Genomic DNA, 17,414 nt, shown 5'->3' with positions numbered 1-17,414 from the left:
TACGCCTACAGTTTAGCTCATCACTTCTATCAGCACAGTCGGTAACGTTGTCACACCTGTAGGCTGCTTGGATACATGAGCCGTCATTACAACGGAACTCGTTAGCCATGCAATGCACTGGATTCCCTAGATTATGCGACACAACCCAGCCATAAGCAACACATATTGGCCAAGCACTGCTACTTTATTGGTCATTTACAATAACTCATTTAATGTTCTTTAAAATAACATCTTGCACATTTGAGAATATGATTTATTAGTTTTAAATGAAAACAAAATCATGAATTGACTTAATAAATAATTTATTGTGCATTTAAACTCAACATAGATTTCCCATCTATGTTACATATTAACTTTACTATTTGTTGTAACATCTAATATTTTTACAATATATGAAAAAATTATAATACAATTAAAAAATTTTAAAACAGAGTGCATAGCACATTTAAAATATTGTTTTTAATCAAATAATGAAGCAGTGCTTAAGAATTAAAAACATCCCACAAAACACAAAACAAAAATCACAAAGGTAGAAGCTTTTCTTTCCTAAACAACACAGGCTACGCTTTCTAAAAGCACAAATCACAATCTTATACCTAATTTTCTGAATTTAAAACTAAGATTAGAGTAACACTAATGAGTAGGTTTTGAAAGATATTTCAGAGTATGAATGTAGCCTAGTTGTTACTGTTACTTTGTAAAAGCCTCAAAGAGAATGCATTGTTTTAGATTCAATGTTAAATATTAATCTTTATACACATATTAAGAGTTAGAAAAAGCAAAGAATTGTTTGTCTGATTCAAATCTAAGTAGCTTAAGTAACTAGGAGAAAATTTAAACATAGAAAGGCTAGTTTTTAAAATTATTTTCAACAATACAACATTAAAAAAACAATCAAAAAATCATATTATATTTCAAAATTAGTTACAACCAGCATTCTATGTGATATTAAAGTATGTTTTTCTCCACACTATACACAAACTCTTGACTATAGAAATATATCAAGAGCTTTAACACGTTTACGATGACGTGTACACCATCGATTACTCACCAGGCCTTTGTAAAGTACATTGTGGGCCTTATGCGATACACATTGCCATGCATTTCCTTGATGGTTTGTTAAATTTGAACCCGTGCTTAAATAAATAACTCAGACTATCATGTATCTTGTCGGGCACACAATCGTTTATTTTTTTAGGACAATTAAATTTTTAGTTACCCCTTAGATTACACATAAAACATTGGAAAAACATATTGAAATAATAGTTCTATGCAAAATTGGAAGCCTATATACTTCTCTTGTTATATTTAAGATGTTTAACTTCAAAAAAAGATTTCAGTTTTTACCATTATTATTGAACATTTTGACGGCATATAAAAAATGCATAAAGCTGTCATCGTGAACGTGTTAACTCAGAAAATGTATTTTGTTATACACAGAAATGTTGTTCTGTACACAAATTGTGAAAAATATGTATTATATTCCCACTAGATAAATTTTCTCCTAATATTTGTCATGAAGAAGCTCAAATTGTGAACTGAATAATTTTTATATACAAAAATAAATAATTGTGAAATTTTGAAAGAGTTTATAGAAAAATCTATAACATAGACTTATAATAATAAAATTGAACTGAAATAGTGAAAAATTTACTCACGCTTGAGAATAAAGATTACATTGTTTAAAAAAAAAACACATAATATTAGTGTACATAAACATTTAATCAAAGTTAAAATTCCAAATATGTTTTTAATTTTGGTGAATTTTGAAATATGCATACATAAAATTATAAGAACTGCATTGATCGTTTTATTAAAATTTACAAAATAAAAAATATGAAATTTACGAATTTTTAATTTGTATTTAAGAAATAATTGATAAGATATTTTTCCAAAACAGAATTTGGGAATTTATAACACAAAAACAAGGTGCATCAATTTCTGATATTTTTGACATGGCAAAGTACACTGTATCCATTGAGGCCAAAATTTGGATTTTCTATTTCTGTATCAACCTTAAGCTATATAAAAACAGTTATAAGTATCTTTTGCTAAGTAAAAGAGTCAGATTAACTGAAGTAAGAGGGGATTTTTTTCTATAGCTTATATGAATTTTGTTAGAGTGCACAACAAGTGGAAGAATTTCTTGAATAAAATCAATGATACTGTTTAGCAATTATATTTCCATTCTTACACTACATTTATAGACAAAGTTGTGTTATTATAGTAAACATATTGCGTTATGATAATACACTACATTTTATCATTCTTGTGATCAATATAATATGTATTTTTTTCTGAGTACACCTGATTGGAATCAGACAGTGACATATTCAAACATTATAACATTATTGTAATTTTCTTTATATGATATCCACCACACTATCCATGTTATACCAGTCTCTACAATGAAGGCTAGAAACATTAAGAGTGACTGAAAGCAAACAAACAACAAACAGCAAAAAACCTAATGAAAAGTAACGATATTGTGTCAATTATGAAGTGATACCTCATATAATGGTATGTTGTTAAATCCACAGCTAAACAGCATGCGCCAGTAGAGCACCCACTCAACCAACTCTACACTTTCAAAATTAGTGTCTTATATGTGGGTATTATATGTTAGGAGAACAGAGTAGTCCACTTCCCAGACTGGGAAACCAACGGCCAAGTGGTAAATTTCTGTTCTTATCACTTAATCTGTGATATGGACTACTCTGCTATCCTAACAGGGTCTTATAAGTATAAATTTACTTATTGTCTAATCTCTGCTTGAATAAATATTACAATTCCTGGAACTTTTTACTCATCTTCTATAACATAGGATTGATTGTCTGAAGTAAAATGTGTGGAAGAGCCTTCCTTAAATTAGTAGTGGTTGACATGAAGAGTAAATTTTTCTATTATACCAATTTATTAAGTATTTCACACACATGACTAATGCATGCAATAGTTATATTTATGTTGAGCTGAAATTACTGAGATGGAAAAGCTAACTTTTATTAAGCACAAAGTCAAACCATAATAAATATAAATCATGAAATAATATCATCATACAAGGTATCACCTCTTAATTTAAATTATTATTAATTAAAAGGTTCAATAAATACAATAGAAACAAACCAGAGGAAAATCAACAGGCTTACTTTGAAAACTTCCTTCTAGGATTCACTGATTGAATGAACGTATAAAAGTACAAATTTTTTCTACATAATTAGAAATATTCAATTTCAATGCAATAATTGTCAATCAGTAGAATGCATGCTAGTTGTCTGTTCACTTTGGGTTGCAGAGTCGCTGTGGGAATCAGGGTTGCCAATTCACTTTTTTCTAGGCCCTTATTACAGTATGTTAACAATGTATGAGTACTATATTACATATCTATGGAAACTTTAAGCTTGCTGAGGGGGGTAGAAGGAGGGACCTATTTCAGACTGACAATTAGAATGCTCTCTACTGGTTGAGAAAGATTGCAGAGCAACCAACAATTTTTAATTGTGTGAAAAAGTGTGTACTTTTACGTGTTCTTTCAATCAGACCTAAGATAAGTCCTTCCCTCCACTCCCTTCAGCATGCTTAAAGTTTCCATGGATACATAATTTAGTACTGATACATTGTCAAGAGATATACAGTGATGTCACTAGAAAAAAGTGAATTGTCAACGCTCCTTCCTACAGTGACTCTGCAATCCACAGTGAACGGGCAACTAGAAAGCTCTCTCTATTGGTTGAGAAATATTGCAGTGCAATCGAAAATTTCTAATTATGTGAAAAATTTTTTACTTTTAGGTGTTGTTACAATCAGTGGACCTAGATGTAGTTTTCAAGATAAGCCTGCTGATTTTCTTATAAACTAGTAACAATCCCTGGCTTTCAGCCCTATTAATTCAAACCCAATAGAAAAACATAGTTATTTATACTTTAGTAATTATGTAACTTCTATGTACACGTGCCGTTATATTATGTGCATAAATCTGATTAATTAGTAAATCTGATTCTACCTTAATAAAAAACCACTAATATACCCTACTAAAAATACTACTTGAACGTTCTCTAAGAATATAAATAACTAAAACACTCTTGCTACCATGTGCAATGTGTTGTACTGTATACAAAATGATGCTGCAACTTATATACAGTGTAATATGTTTGATGCTTTTTAACATAAAATTAACGAAAACTTAAAAAAACTGGTGTAAAGATTCATTTTTAAATGACTCTCGTCTGCAAATATTTTTAACAATTGATTTTGCTTCAAAATTTTCCATTATATAGTTGAAACTCTATCTGAAAAATATTATTGATTTAAATCTTTTTACAACAATAAAATTACAAATTACTGCTATTGACCTGCCCAGAGACCAGGATGAGCCTACAAGAACATACAATAAAAATTACTGTTATATTGTGCCACTAGAATATGAAAGTGTCAATTTATAAAAAATGTGTCTGATCAGGCCGACAGCTATCAATAATAATTGCTCATTAATGAGCCGGCTCAGTCATTAATGTGTTAATGAAAGTATTCTCTATGAAATATACATATAGGTTTTAGATCACTATTAGTTTGGTTCATTATTTTAATGCTCAATCTAGAGTAAACGTTTTCTAATAATAAACAATACACAAAAATATATTTAATCTGTTTGTGATAACAATAAAGAATACCAACAAATAGAATTTGCATAAAATAAAATTACCGTCACTACAATCCAACTCATCAAAGGCGTCAGGACAATCTGGTTTTCCATCACAACGCTTGCCCTTCGGAATGCATGAACCATCTTTACAGGTGAAGTCTGATGATTGACAGGGTGCTAACTCCCCTTCTACCCAAGCAAGCGACAACATCACGTTATGTACAGGCAAAGCACATACAATACAACTAAAGCAATATCATAAGCTTTATTTGCAGCAGTTTCAATTAACAGCAGTTACTTGATAGAAAAGCCTAATTCCACTAATTAGCAATTACTAATAAAAGGATATTGTTTTCAAACAAAGCATTCTGTAATTTTTACTAGCACAAAATTAATTCAGGTACTCCTCTGAACTGTCAGTAAGTTTCGTGCCTCACAGTGAGAGTGTTGTGTATATTTTGCATTATTCATACCATATTGACTACTTTTATTGATATTTGTTCATGATACTTTGATTCCAATACAGACACAAAAAGGTTGTTTCTATATTCTACCCCCTTTCGTTCCACAAGAAGGAAAATTAGTAAGAAGGCACTGTCTGGACCATATGCATAAGATCAATAAATGAAATTACCTATTCATTTTTAAGAGACTCTTAAAAGTTGTGTCTAAAGCCACATTCAAAAATTCTGTTGAAAATCGTTTTCTTAAAAATACCTCAAAGAGTACCCATAGCCTTGACATAAGTGGGCCTCTCTTTCTACATATGATTTGAAAAATTGATTATTTTTTCAAACAGATTGTTTTTTTACATACTCCATTGGCTGAATATATAGTCCACCAAAGGAACTCTCTACACAGAGGAATTAATACTAGACATCTTACAGCACCAATCACAACTCTAAAGTTGATCATGTTAACAAGATTTGCATAATTTTCATCAATCCAGATTTATTTGTCTTTTGAATTGCTAGTTTTTTACTTCGGTTTTGAAGCAGTAGTTTATTTTCAATGTAATAAGCTCCATTTTTTGGATCTTTCCAGATAGACGTGGACTCCAAATTCCAGAATTCGGGTCTGTTAGAGTGTTCGATTTCAGATGGTGCTCTAAGCAGAAGGTGAAATGGAGCTAAATTCGATATCCACAATAAATAGCTTGGTTACGTGAATACTTTGCATTCCTTAACCGTAGAACTGTCACACTGACACTCGTTTGTTATGATACCAGAATCTGTTGTATTGACATATGACGCGTTAATGATGCTTTTTCATAACATTATCAATTTTCTGAATGAAAAGTACAGTCCATTTATTTCAGTACTAATTTTAAAAGAAGGTTTCATAACATATTGAAATTTCACTTTCCTGGATGCAATATTATGTTTCTAGTCTATAAAATCAAATGAAAATTAAATTTTCAGTTTTTTACAATTACATTTTACTGCTACAGAGTAAAACAATTGAGTTTCCTTAAAAACATTTATGATTGTAATAAAATAATGGCAGAAAGAAAAATTTTTATGAAATTTATTTTGCATAAACAATTTTTTAAAGTTCAAATTTATTATTTAAAACTAGATTATTTAATATCAGATTAAGATATTTAACATAATCCTAATATACATTATCTGAGAAAAAAAACAATGTTTAACACCATGTGCAATTAGAGCAAATTTTGTATATGTAGCGAATGTTTATAAATAAGCTTGCAAAGTGCTGAAAATGAGATGACCATTTTGAACATTTAACATTGCACAGATCTAGGGTTAAGAATGCTCAATTCTGGCATTTTCAAATCAATGCCATGGTTCTTTGTCTCTTTTGAAAGACGATATTTGGCTTTTAACTTACTGTATCCCTCACTGGTATTGGAAAACTACTCCTGAGCCACAATCCAAACAGCAACTTAATCATATGACCATCAGCCGATGAAACTCAGCAACCAGTCTATACACTACATATCCAAATGCCATCTTCCTTTTTTAGTGTGTATTCTTGTATTCATTGAGGGACATGGTTTTTATGCTAATTATCTTGGACATAAATGCCAAGAAAAATAGAATGACCCATAATATTATACTATTGAGAGGCTTTGCCTTTTGATTTAATTATATTGTTGTTTAGATTTCCATAAACTTGCAAGAACTTTCAACATAGGGCATTTGTTTTGGTAGCAACATATCTAAATGATGACCGATTCAACTTTCAGATGTTACTAATATGATTATGATTAATGAAGAATAAACAACAAACCAACAAAAAGGCCATGAAACTTCAAGACACTCTACTGCAGACTGCTGATTTACTTTTTTCATTTTGAATATTATTTTACAAAACTGATGGTGTTGTTAACTATTTCCATATGCAGTTATGTCATTCAGTTACAGTTAATCATTCAGTAACATTAATTAGTTACTCCCTTTTTTGAAGATGGTTAAAATTGACTCAATAAATTACATAAGAGAAAATCTAAAAACTCGAAATCAATGCATTGTTATTGAACCCTCTTCTCACATTTTAAGAATTTATAAATTTTAATCAAACTTGTTTGCACAACCACCCAGCAAAATGTATTTTGAATGGTAATCTCTTAAGTATTACACTCATGTATGAAACATATTCTTTGAAGTAATTTGTTAACAAACTGTATTTTTGTGTAAATTTTTGTACAGGATAATAAACATTTAGAACCATAATATCTTTGTGTAAATTTTTGTACAGGATAATAAACATTTAGAACCATAATAAGTTTACATGTACAATCAACATGATACGAATGGCAATTGCAATTAATGAAGAGTTTGGATTTTGTACTTTGACAGTAATCCAGCTACTTTTCACTAACAGTGACACAGCCAGGATAATGTGTGAAGACTTATTTGACAGGTATGGGAAATATGAGAGGATCTGGAGGTATATTGAAGTGTTTTGTGTAGCACACATATTTAAATAGTTGTATTTCATACAATATTGATAATTTTGTCAGTGCTGAAGTACTGCAACAACTTTAACTTATCTTTTAATTCCATGTTTATTCATAAAAAAGGAAAAATTTATAGCTTTATTATAAGATGAAAAGTAAATTTTAAGGCTGTAGGGTAGGCTTATAAACTTATTAAAAAATAAACATAATATGAATGTTTATTGAAAGTTTAAAACATAACAAAATGTCTCAATACTTAATTTGATAATGCTCATTGTCTTTTCAGTATACAAAAAAATCAATATATTACATACAGTATGTATGTAAATAACAAGAGTAAAGACACATGTTAATAATAAATGCCTATGCTATTAGTAAATTAAGTAATCGCCTGCAGTGAATATTTTTATTCTATAATGCATTATTCAAGTTGAAAGTTAAGTAGTACTTAGCCAAAAATAAAGAAAGCATTTCAAAAATCAAACAAAAAACTAATTAAATTACTATATTAGATAGATTTATGCCTAGTGTATTTGTCTAATGCTTGATCGTCATAACCTTGATTATTTGAATACTTCAGTGCTATTGAGAGGTTTTTAAGGGTTTTTATGTACTAGAAAGCATTTTAAAGGGACAAACATAAATATCAGATAATATATAAGAACACAAATTGAGTTTTAGCTGTAGTTATTACAAACTTAACATATTTTTGTTACGCAGAATATGTTTCAAATAGAAAGATTTGAATACTTATAAAATGTGTTTAATAAAACTATGTCAATACTCATAAATTGATATATCAAACTGAAAATAATAGTTTTTAGAAATAACTTTAGTTGAGAGACCATGAATGATGTAGTATTAATGTATGCATGTATGTGTTGTTATATTTTTTTAAAGATATTTATTACAATTATTTTGGTCTCATCTTTATTTGTTATTGTTTAGTGGAATTAAAATAGTTTTTCTAATATTTATTGTGGTGGGAGGGAGGGGAGCTCCTCTTGCTGTGTCACATGTGTCAACTTCATTATCAAAATTATAATAATTAGAGGCATTATAAACTTGTACTAAAACTTGAACTGTACAAGTGTTACTATTTTAATTTAGTATTAGTTTTAATGTCACTGTTATTTGGTTTATGAAGAATTGATAAATTGGCTTAGTTGAAACCATAAATAATGTTAGTGTTCAGGAGAATCGCCCTTTACGGTTTTAAAGCAACCTTTCAACAATAGTTATAAAACTAATAACAAAAATAGAAGTATCAGTGGCAAATAAACATTGGTCACAAAAGCAATATTAAGCCTATTTACAAAATTGATCAAATTACACAGTTAAGAAAGTTGTACATTAAGGAAGTTTGTCAAATATTTGTTTTTTTAATCAAACCACACAATGTTGTGACTTCCTAATATTCAATGTTAGTTGAAAAAAACTTTGTATAATCACTAGATATACTTGAAAGGTTTATGAAAATATTTGTAAAACTGCTTCTAAGAGGATTTCAATTCTAAACATTATAAAGTAAAAAAACATTAATTGTTCTATTCAAACATTGAAGCTAATATTATTTTGTAACCTAAAAATATGTGATGTCTATCAAATGAAAATTAATGTAGTAATACTTGTAGTAATAAAAATGCTATCAAAACTTATTCCTAAGTAAGCAAAAAATGTCTGCACTTATATTTGTCATTCTAAAAGTAATAACATTTTGGAATATGACTTTCACAATTGTTATTTTGAGGAAATATGGAGTTTGTTAATATTTTCCTTTACCATTTGGGTCCCAAGAACCAATTAAATCGGTCTTGACATTCAATACAAACAAAACTCATGGGTGAATTAGGAAAACTGCTTGGGAGCTAAAGGGTTAATAATTTGACATTTGTGTAGTATTGAGAATTTTGTTATGAATTTTCAATACTATATAAGTTTTACAGTTACTCTGGAGAATTAGGGAGTTACAACAATGAGGTTGTAATAAAAAAATAAATACTTTTTAGTATAAAGGCCCTTGAATTATTCAATTCTGAAAAATTTTGTTAGTAAAAAGTCAAAGTTGTGTGCACACCTCTGTTCTGGTAATGTATACAAAAATGGTAGAGTTGCAGATATTACACTTAAACTGTACATTACAAATCATGAGAATTAAATTAGAAGAATCACTTTTTTGCTCAAGTGAACACAACTCCCATTACAGAGAATATTGACATATATAGACACTTTTACATTGTAGCTCACTAACTTATCACAGGCATAAATAAGCTAGCCATTATCAAACTAGGCAACTTTAACTTCTATATAATTCTGGCTGCTGTTTGTTGTGCAGTGTCACAAGTTATCACAAGACCAGTAACAGATAAATATAATCATACCACAATCATCCTCGTCACTGTAATCCGCACAATCTGGTACATCATTACACTTCAAGCTGTAGTCGATACAGCTACGATCACGACACTGGAACTCATGCGGCTGACAGGTGAGCCCTGTATAATGTGTCAGTTTAGAGTACAATACCTACTAAACCATCACTAAAATATTCCAATGGCACTGAGCAAGAATATCAAAATAATATCAAGAAAAGAAAATAGACAAAATATAATAAATTGCAACCCCAAATTAGATCAATTTATGTGAGTATTTTCATACTAATGAATACAATACTGTTACTTCTCGCATCAAAATACTATTTACAGTTTCCCATTCTCCACCTTCCATAGTAATAGAGGAGAAAGTACTGTACTGTAATGATAAACAAAATCCAATTATGTATTTTCATGGGGATGTCTTTTTGAGACCTCTCGAGGCAACCTGTGATATATTGAGAAATAAAATGTAAATATATTTAAACATTTATGAGTTATGAAAATGAATGAAAGAAGTGGTGTTAACATGTTTGACACATCTAAATATCTTAATATTTCTACGTAATAATCTCTAAAATATGTTTTTATTTGTTTAACATTTATTCGTGTTAATTTTAAAGCAACATTTCATGTAAATCCCTTAAGTCTCACTCATTTAAATAAATTGTTATAATTTAATACAAGGCATTAATAAAGTTTATAACCATGATGCATATTTTCATATACCTTTCATTGTCATGTCAGATATTCTATTTAAAAGATTTAGCCTTTCACAAAAGGACATTAATTGACAAGTGAAATACTTTGAGCTTAATGTGTATGAGGCTTTAGCCTGTCATTATTTGGAAAATATAGCTAAATGTATAAGTTTTAGTAATGTTAGGCATTATTATGGGAATAAAATGTGTTATTGCTCTTAAACAAACTTAACAAAGCAACAATAGGAAAAGCTCAGTAAGTCATACGCGAATTAATTGGAGAAAAAGTGCCACCAAAGTTTTACTTTAGTGAAAAGGTGGTTGGAAGACGAGTACAAAGCAGAGGAGGACCAAGACAATCCAGCGTATGGGAATGGATGTACTAAGGAAGGTTTACGTTTTTGGATTATTCTAGACTTATTTTGCATCTAGACTTATTTTGATTAAAACATAACAAAATAAAAATGGGTATAATCTTAAAAAATATCAACCTTATTTACATAGGATTCCTAATAATACTTAAGAATTTCAAAAACAGAATACAAAATCGAATTTTGAAATGTTTAGCTAACTCTAGTGGCGCGATTCAAAAGGTGCAACCAAATTGGTGTTGGGTATATTAAACATCGCTTATTCAATTGAGTTGCAGAAACTGTTCTTTAATTTAAGATTACTTTGAAATCTATAATAAACATATTTTTAATTAACTATAAAACCTAAATAAATCAAATATATATATATATATAAATTGACTATTCATTATACTAATACATATATTTTATTTCAATATGTATTAATCAAAAGACACCTAAATTCTACAATACTATAATGATCTTATTGAGCTGAAATTAAAACAACTGACTGTTGTGGCTCACAAACAATACTGTCTCACATGATGACAGTTGATATTTGTTTTTTAAAGCAAGTTATCTCCCTTTATGGAAAGTTATTATGCAATACATTATATCTATTTTTTGTGTTTTTGAGATAATCTCAAAATTGTAATTGTCATTGTGTTTTACATCCCATGAAGAGGGATTACATTCAAAACAAGCTATATCATCAATTAAAATGGATTGAAAATACTTGTTTTTCAAATCAAGTTATAACCATATTCTTCAAATGAAATTACATAGACGTTTAGTTGTAAAACATCAGCTGTTTCTACTATTTTATGTCTAACAAGCTTTTAGAGTTTACTTAATAGCAAAACAGTAAATGTCTCTGGTGTTGTACACTGTTACTTACATTAATATATGTCTCAATGTTTAATTTATATGATGGAAGATGATGATTTTGTAAGAGTTGTTGAAGCTACCAGGGGCTCTGGAGATGTTATCACATTTTTAATTTACTCCACAAGATGTTTGGGGACGAATTTAGAAATGATGAGAGATTTTGAATTTATTATAGATTAGTTAAAGCTCAGTGTATGCCTAGTATTTAAACTCTTCCAGCAATGTGTTACTGCCTAGAAGTTGAGGCTCCTTCTGACATCATCTAATCAAAATAGTTTAGTAATAAGTATCATTTTACAGTTATATTAGGCCTTTATTCATCTCTATGTTGAGTAATATTTTTACTTTCATTACGCGTAAACAAAAAAATCGTTGGTAGGTATGCCTAGATCTTATGAGGTGTAAATAACACCTATTCTATAAGAGATTGCCCATTGATGTTTTATTATTATGGACCATTTTACCCATATAAAACAATATGATTTATATTTAGTACAAACATGTTATATTCTGTACTGGTTTTCAAATTATTTATATAAAAAAAGCGGTAATAATTTTTTTTCAAATCAAGTTATATCTATCATTATTGAATATTGAATAATCCATAAGCATCTACTGTCAAGAAATGTTTAATAACTACAATACCAAAGGAATCTAAGAAATAATTGTGAAACATTGTACTATTTATAGGTTTATAGGTTTACTAAACGGTTTTTCTTCCTTCTGTAAAATAACCAAATTGATCTATAGTTTGTTTTGCAAAATAACTTCAGTTATTGCAGTAAAACATGTAATAATCCTCTAAATCTCTGATTTATTCTTTACTAGATAAAGTTCATAAATAATGTCTGTTACTATAGACTATTATAGCGTTATTGTAAGCTATAGACTTACAATATATATTTTGGACTTCTTTAAAAAAAAGTTTAAACACATAATTGAAAACCTTTTTTATACACCACAGTTTTTTAAAGTTATTTTGATACACAACAGGTCCAAACAAATATCAACATACATATTTAAATATAACAAATAATAATTATAGAGTTTGTAAATTATTATTATTATTGGATAAAATTGGCTGAAACACTAATAACTATAAATATAAGAAATGTTACATTTTGTTCATTTAAAACAAAATGATATTGTAGATTTCATAGTTGGAATATCATTTATACTGCAGCTGTCATTTAAAAATATTGGCAGAGAAGCAAACTTAGCATATATAATAAAAGTCTGTACACACCTAAGAAGTAACAGAATTTACCTGACAATAACACATTTGTTACAATGAGAAATCTGTAAATGGGGTGTTATGATCATTGTAACAGTTACTCACGGTTAGGGCAGCGTAACTCATCTTCACCATCTCGACAGTCATTGCGACCATTACAAAGGACAGACATTGGCAAGCAGCGGCCATCGTTGCAATAGAAATCATCTGTTTTGCACGTATCTGTAAAGCAATAACCACTGATGTAATTATTATATTGTGTGAGGTGGATATCCTCTGTTCTATCCTTCATGAAAATCAGATGAAGAAACCTTCATTGAACTTAAAATATAAGTTACACTATATTTTATGGTCTAGGTGTCTGATGTCGAAACAATGTAACAAGTTCATTTTGAGCATCTTGGTCGCCATCTCTTTTATCTCTTCAGATGAACATGACTTCAGATTTAAGGGGTCAAGTCTATAACAGCGTCAGATTTTAGTCTCTGCACTAAGAGGAAGGTAAACTGGAGCTAAGAGGAAGGTAAACTGGAGCTAAACTCAACATGCGCATTAAATGAACTCTTCCCACCATAGCTATATTGTGTATTAGTTTATATTCAACCAGACATAAACCAGCCAGAGGTAAAAACCTTTTACCAATATGTAAAAAAAACATGATATTTACCATGAAATTTCATGATTGAATTCAAACCTGATATTGTAACATGTTTTTTGACGTGACAACGTCTTAAATTAGGTTGCGGCTCGGAGTCACTCATGAAAAAGTGTAACGCCCGGTAACGTTACGATGCCCGTCCAGTGGGTCCGCCGCACAGGATAAAGCAGATAACTGTGGGTCCGCCGCACGGGATAAAGCAGATAACTATGTTTATTCGTGAAAATGTGGAGTGCTTAGATTCGTCATTTACAACAACTACAACAATAAAGGTAAATAATTGTACACTGATATTTCATTATCGTAAACTATGATTGATTGATTAATTGTTAGATTGACACAAAAGTTGAGAAACTGAGTTTATAGGTTATGTCATACTATTGACAAATGTTGATAGTGTTAAGTAAATTATTAGTTTAAATCACTCTGCAATCAATCGTAATTCAGTCGATTGAGAAGAAACAGCGCGTATTGCTAGTCAAACATTTAAAATAACAAATTATAACCTCTAACCTGTCATAACAGTGCGACCAAACAAACGAACTAAACCGACCAATCACCACGCGCGAAGTTAGAATTTAACTGTGTTTAGCAAGAATTTCAAATTCCAATTTTAGTAAATGTTTTATTCAACTTTACCATTTACAATAACAAATTTTAATTAATTTCAAATTATGTACAATGTTTTAGTAAACAAAATATATTTCTATAGTTAAAATTTGTGCAATTCTTATTTTCATTCAATTCCTTGTTCCTATTGTGCAATTTAATAATATTCATATCAATAAATATTCTACCGAGAAAAAGACGTTGTCACGTAAAATCTTCGCCCGTAAAACCGACTTTACAGGCAACCATAATTTTTTCATTTGATCTCAATCCAGCCTAATTGGATTGAAATTTTCATGATAACAGATGCTTACATTTATATACTTAAATTTATGAAAGTTTCAATCTATCTTAGCTGTACTGTGAATGGCAATAAAGTATTTGTGAAACTCTTTATTTTGTAATAACATGTATCATGATAATTCTTAACATCCTCTGAGTTTTATAAGCGTAATGTTGTAATCAGCTGATAAAAACAGCTGATTATTGTAGCTCATAACAGTGCTGTCACATATTGATAGTGGATATTGTTTAGTACTTGGTTTTTTAAAAGCACATTATTTCCCTTATTCCCGTCGGGTTTTTAATTACATCGCCTAACGAAAATAGGATAACTTTTTTTATCACATGTCATTTCTAAGATATTTACGTTTAAAGATTTTAGAAAGTCGCTATTTTGAAAATAAAACTTCTAAAAATAGAATTTGTCTGTAATTAGTGCTTGAATTTATTAAAGTATATACCAAATTTCAACTTATTACAACAAGGGGTTCTAAATTTAAAAATTGTTAAGGAAAAAACAATAAGAAACTATTTTGGTAATCATTGAGTTTTTGAAAGTTTTACTATAGTATTTTGGTTTCTCTTTAGTGAAGGAATATTACCTAAAAATATTGGTAGAGAGTTCTGAGACACTCTGAATAATTTTATTTAGTATTTTCCAAGGAACTTTTACTTGCAAAGTAATAATAAGGAATAACATTGTGCAATATGCAGAATGTAAACAAAAGATAACAATTACTCAACATATTACAACTAATGGAGCATTAAAATGTTAAAAAATTGTATTGTCTAGTTCTAAATTAAATTCCTTCTTTTTATTGTATTACCAAAACTAATATTGATTGATCATATTTTAAGGACATATTCAACAAAAAACCTTAGAGCGTTGGACAAAGCTAACTTTTTAATTATTTATGGCAAGCAAAAGAAAAAGTAGATGTTTACCATAAAAAGGAATATTGATTATGATTTTCAAGCATATATTTTCTCTATAGATGGGACAGATTGGAAAACTTTCTTATCACTGATTTGTCCAAAGTTATGAATAGTGAAAATTTAAAGAAATATCTGTTGAGAAATAGAAAAGTACATGTTTTTTATAGGAGACTGAAAATTACTTTTTAACATATTTTTTCTGTGTGAATGGCAGACTGAACCAAATGTTTATCGTAGGCGTTGTTGACTGGTGTGAGCATATGGCAAACTCGTAATCATGCCAATATCATTTTAATAATTTGTATCAATGGCAGAAACTCAAAGTAGGCTAATCTCAACCCTGGTCCAAACAGCAAATGTACAAAAATATATGCATTTGGATTCCTACGGTAATTAAATATAAGTGCCATCCTTAGTTTGGTGATGAGTATTACCTCCACTTTCAAATCAAGGTAGTAAATAAAATATGGATAAGAAAACAACAGCATCATGCAATACATAATTTTCTGCCGTGCACTCATATCTACTTTACCTGAAAGGCTAACAAACGCCTTGTATAATAATCACCACACAAAATCAAATGATATATATACCATCTGCAAAACCATTATTAGACATTTGATGGATAAATTTTTAGCAAAAGTTCTTAGCCTGCAATAATAAAGTAAGTAAACAATCAGGTACAAAAATATCAAGTACAAATATGATAACCTTTTACTTTCCTGATTATTAAATTAATTCCTGGAATGTCATTTACAAATAAAGTAACTTACCAACAAGGTAGAGATTCCAAAAGTAAAAATTATGTCAAATTAAACAATTAAATTTAAAAAAAATCTGTTTCATCTATATAAAACTGTACACCAAATATATGGAGAAAACTTTTTAAAATTAATTGATCAATAATCTGAACTTATATTTTGTCAGCAACTCAAATAAACGTACCACAATTATTTTCATCAGAGCCATCTCGACAATCATATATTCGGTTACAGAGTAAGTTTCTGTCAATACAGCCTCCTTCCTTGCAATGAAATTGATCCACTCTACATGTTTCATCTACAAGAGCCACATACATTTATTATTAATTAGTCATTATTTAAAAAACAGTTTAACACGTTCACGACAACATGTATCCCATCAGATCCACACGATCTTTCATAACTGCCATTGTGCACTTGATCCACTGCACACCTGTCTTTTATCAAATACGCCGTGTGCCAGATTGAGTACAAGTAGTTAAGCATTTTCGTATGAGTATTTTTATTGTTTGACTGTCATTGTGGTTTGTTAATATGAGCCTGCGCTTACACAAATAACTCAGACTATCTTGTACCCCTTTGGGTAAATTACTATTAACAAAATCTAAAGCATATAAAAAGTTTGGAGATTAGCCGTTGTTATGAACGTGTTAAACAATTTGTTAATACATGTCTAATGTAAATAATATTTAATGAAATTTCCATCATTTGATTATTGATCTAATATAATATTTTCAAGTCATAGAGTTTGGGATTCAATTATGCATTTACAAGGCGGATTCATAAAGTAAGGGCTATTTGCTTACATTTATATATTAGCGCTTTGGAACACAGTTTTACTTCTGCAACGCCATCTACTGATTCATTGCAAAGCTATAGCAGCATTTGTTTTGTTTCAGGGGTTGTCAGTTTGTCTGTGCATTCAAACAACAATGTCCATAACAATTGTTGATCCCGCCAGCTGTGATGTGTGTTCTGTGATAAGATTTTTGTATGCAAAAGGTTCGTCAGCTGCTGAATTCATCGGGAGTTATGCCTAGTTTATGGACCTATAGTTATGA

The 17,414-nt window shown here is 29.5% G+C and overlaps 1 protein-coding gene across 36 annotated transcripts in view; it reads right to left on the bottom strand.

The window, feature by feature from the left end:
• Positions 1-17,414, bottom strand: part of LOC124360280 (basement membrane-specific heparan sulfate proteoglycan core protein) — a 528,539-nt gene that overhangs the window by 174,220 nt on the left and 336,905 nt on the right. For 25 of the 36 annotated variants that reach the window (XM_046813745.1, XM_046813754.1, XM_046813763.1 and 22 more), the window contains 5 exons: positions 16,538-16,651; positions 13,213-13,329; positions 9,944-10,057; positions 4,700-4,828; positions 4-126 (listed from right to left, as the gene is read on the bottom strand). In XM_046813745.1, coding sequence (XP_046669701.1) covers positions 4-126; positions 4,700-4,828; positions 9,944-10,057; positions 13,213-13,329; positions 16,538-16,651 — 597 coding nt within the window. The remainder of the gene's footprint in view (positions 1-3; positions 127-4,699; positions 4,829-9,943; positions 10,058-13,212; positions 13,330-16,537; positions 16,652-17,414) is intronic. The other 11 variants (XM_046813765.1, XM_046813774.1, XM_046813782.1 and 8 more) reach the window with 8 other exon arrangements.

The sequence above is a fragment of the Homalodisca vitripennis genome, chromosome 4 (assembly GCF_021130785.1).
Source record: "Homalodisca vitripennis isolate AUS2020 chromosome 4, UT_GWSS_2.1, whole genome shotgun sequence".
Taxonomy (NCBI): Eukaryota; Metazoa; Arthropoda; class Insecta; order Hemiptera; family Cicadellidae; genus Homalodisca; species Homalodisca vitripennis.
The sequence above is the reverse complement of the archived record's forward strand: the minus strand, read 5'-3'. Positions and strand labels throughout refer to the sequence as shown.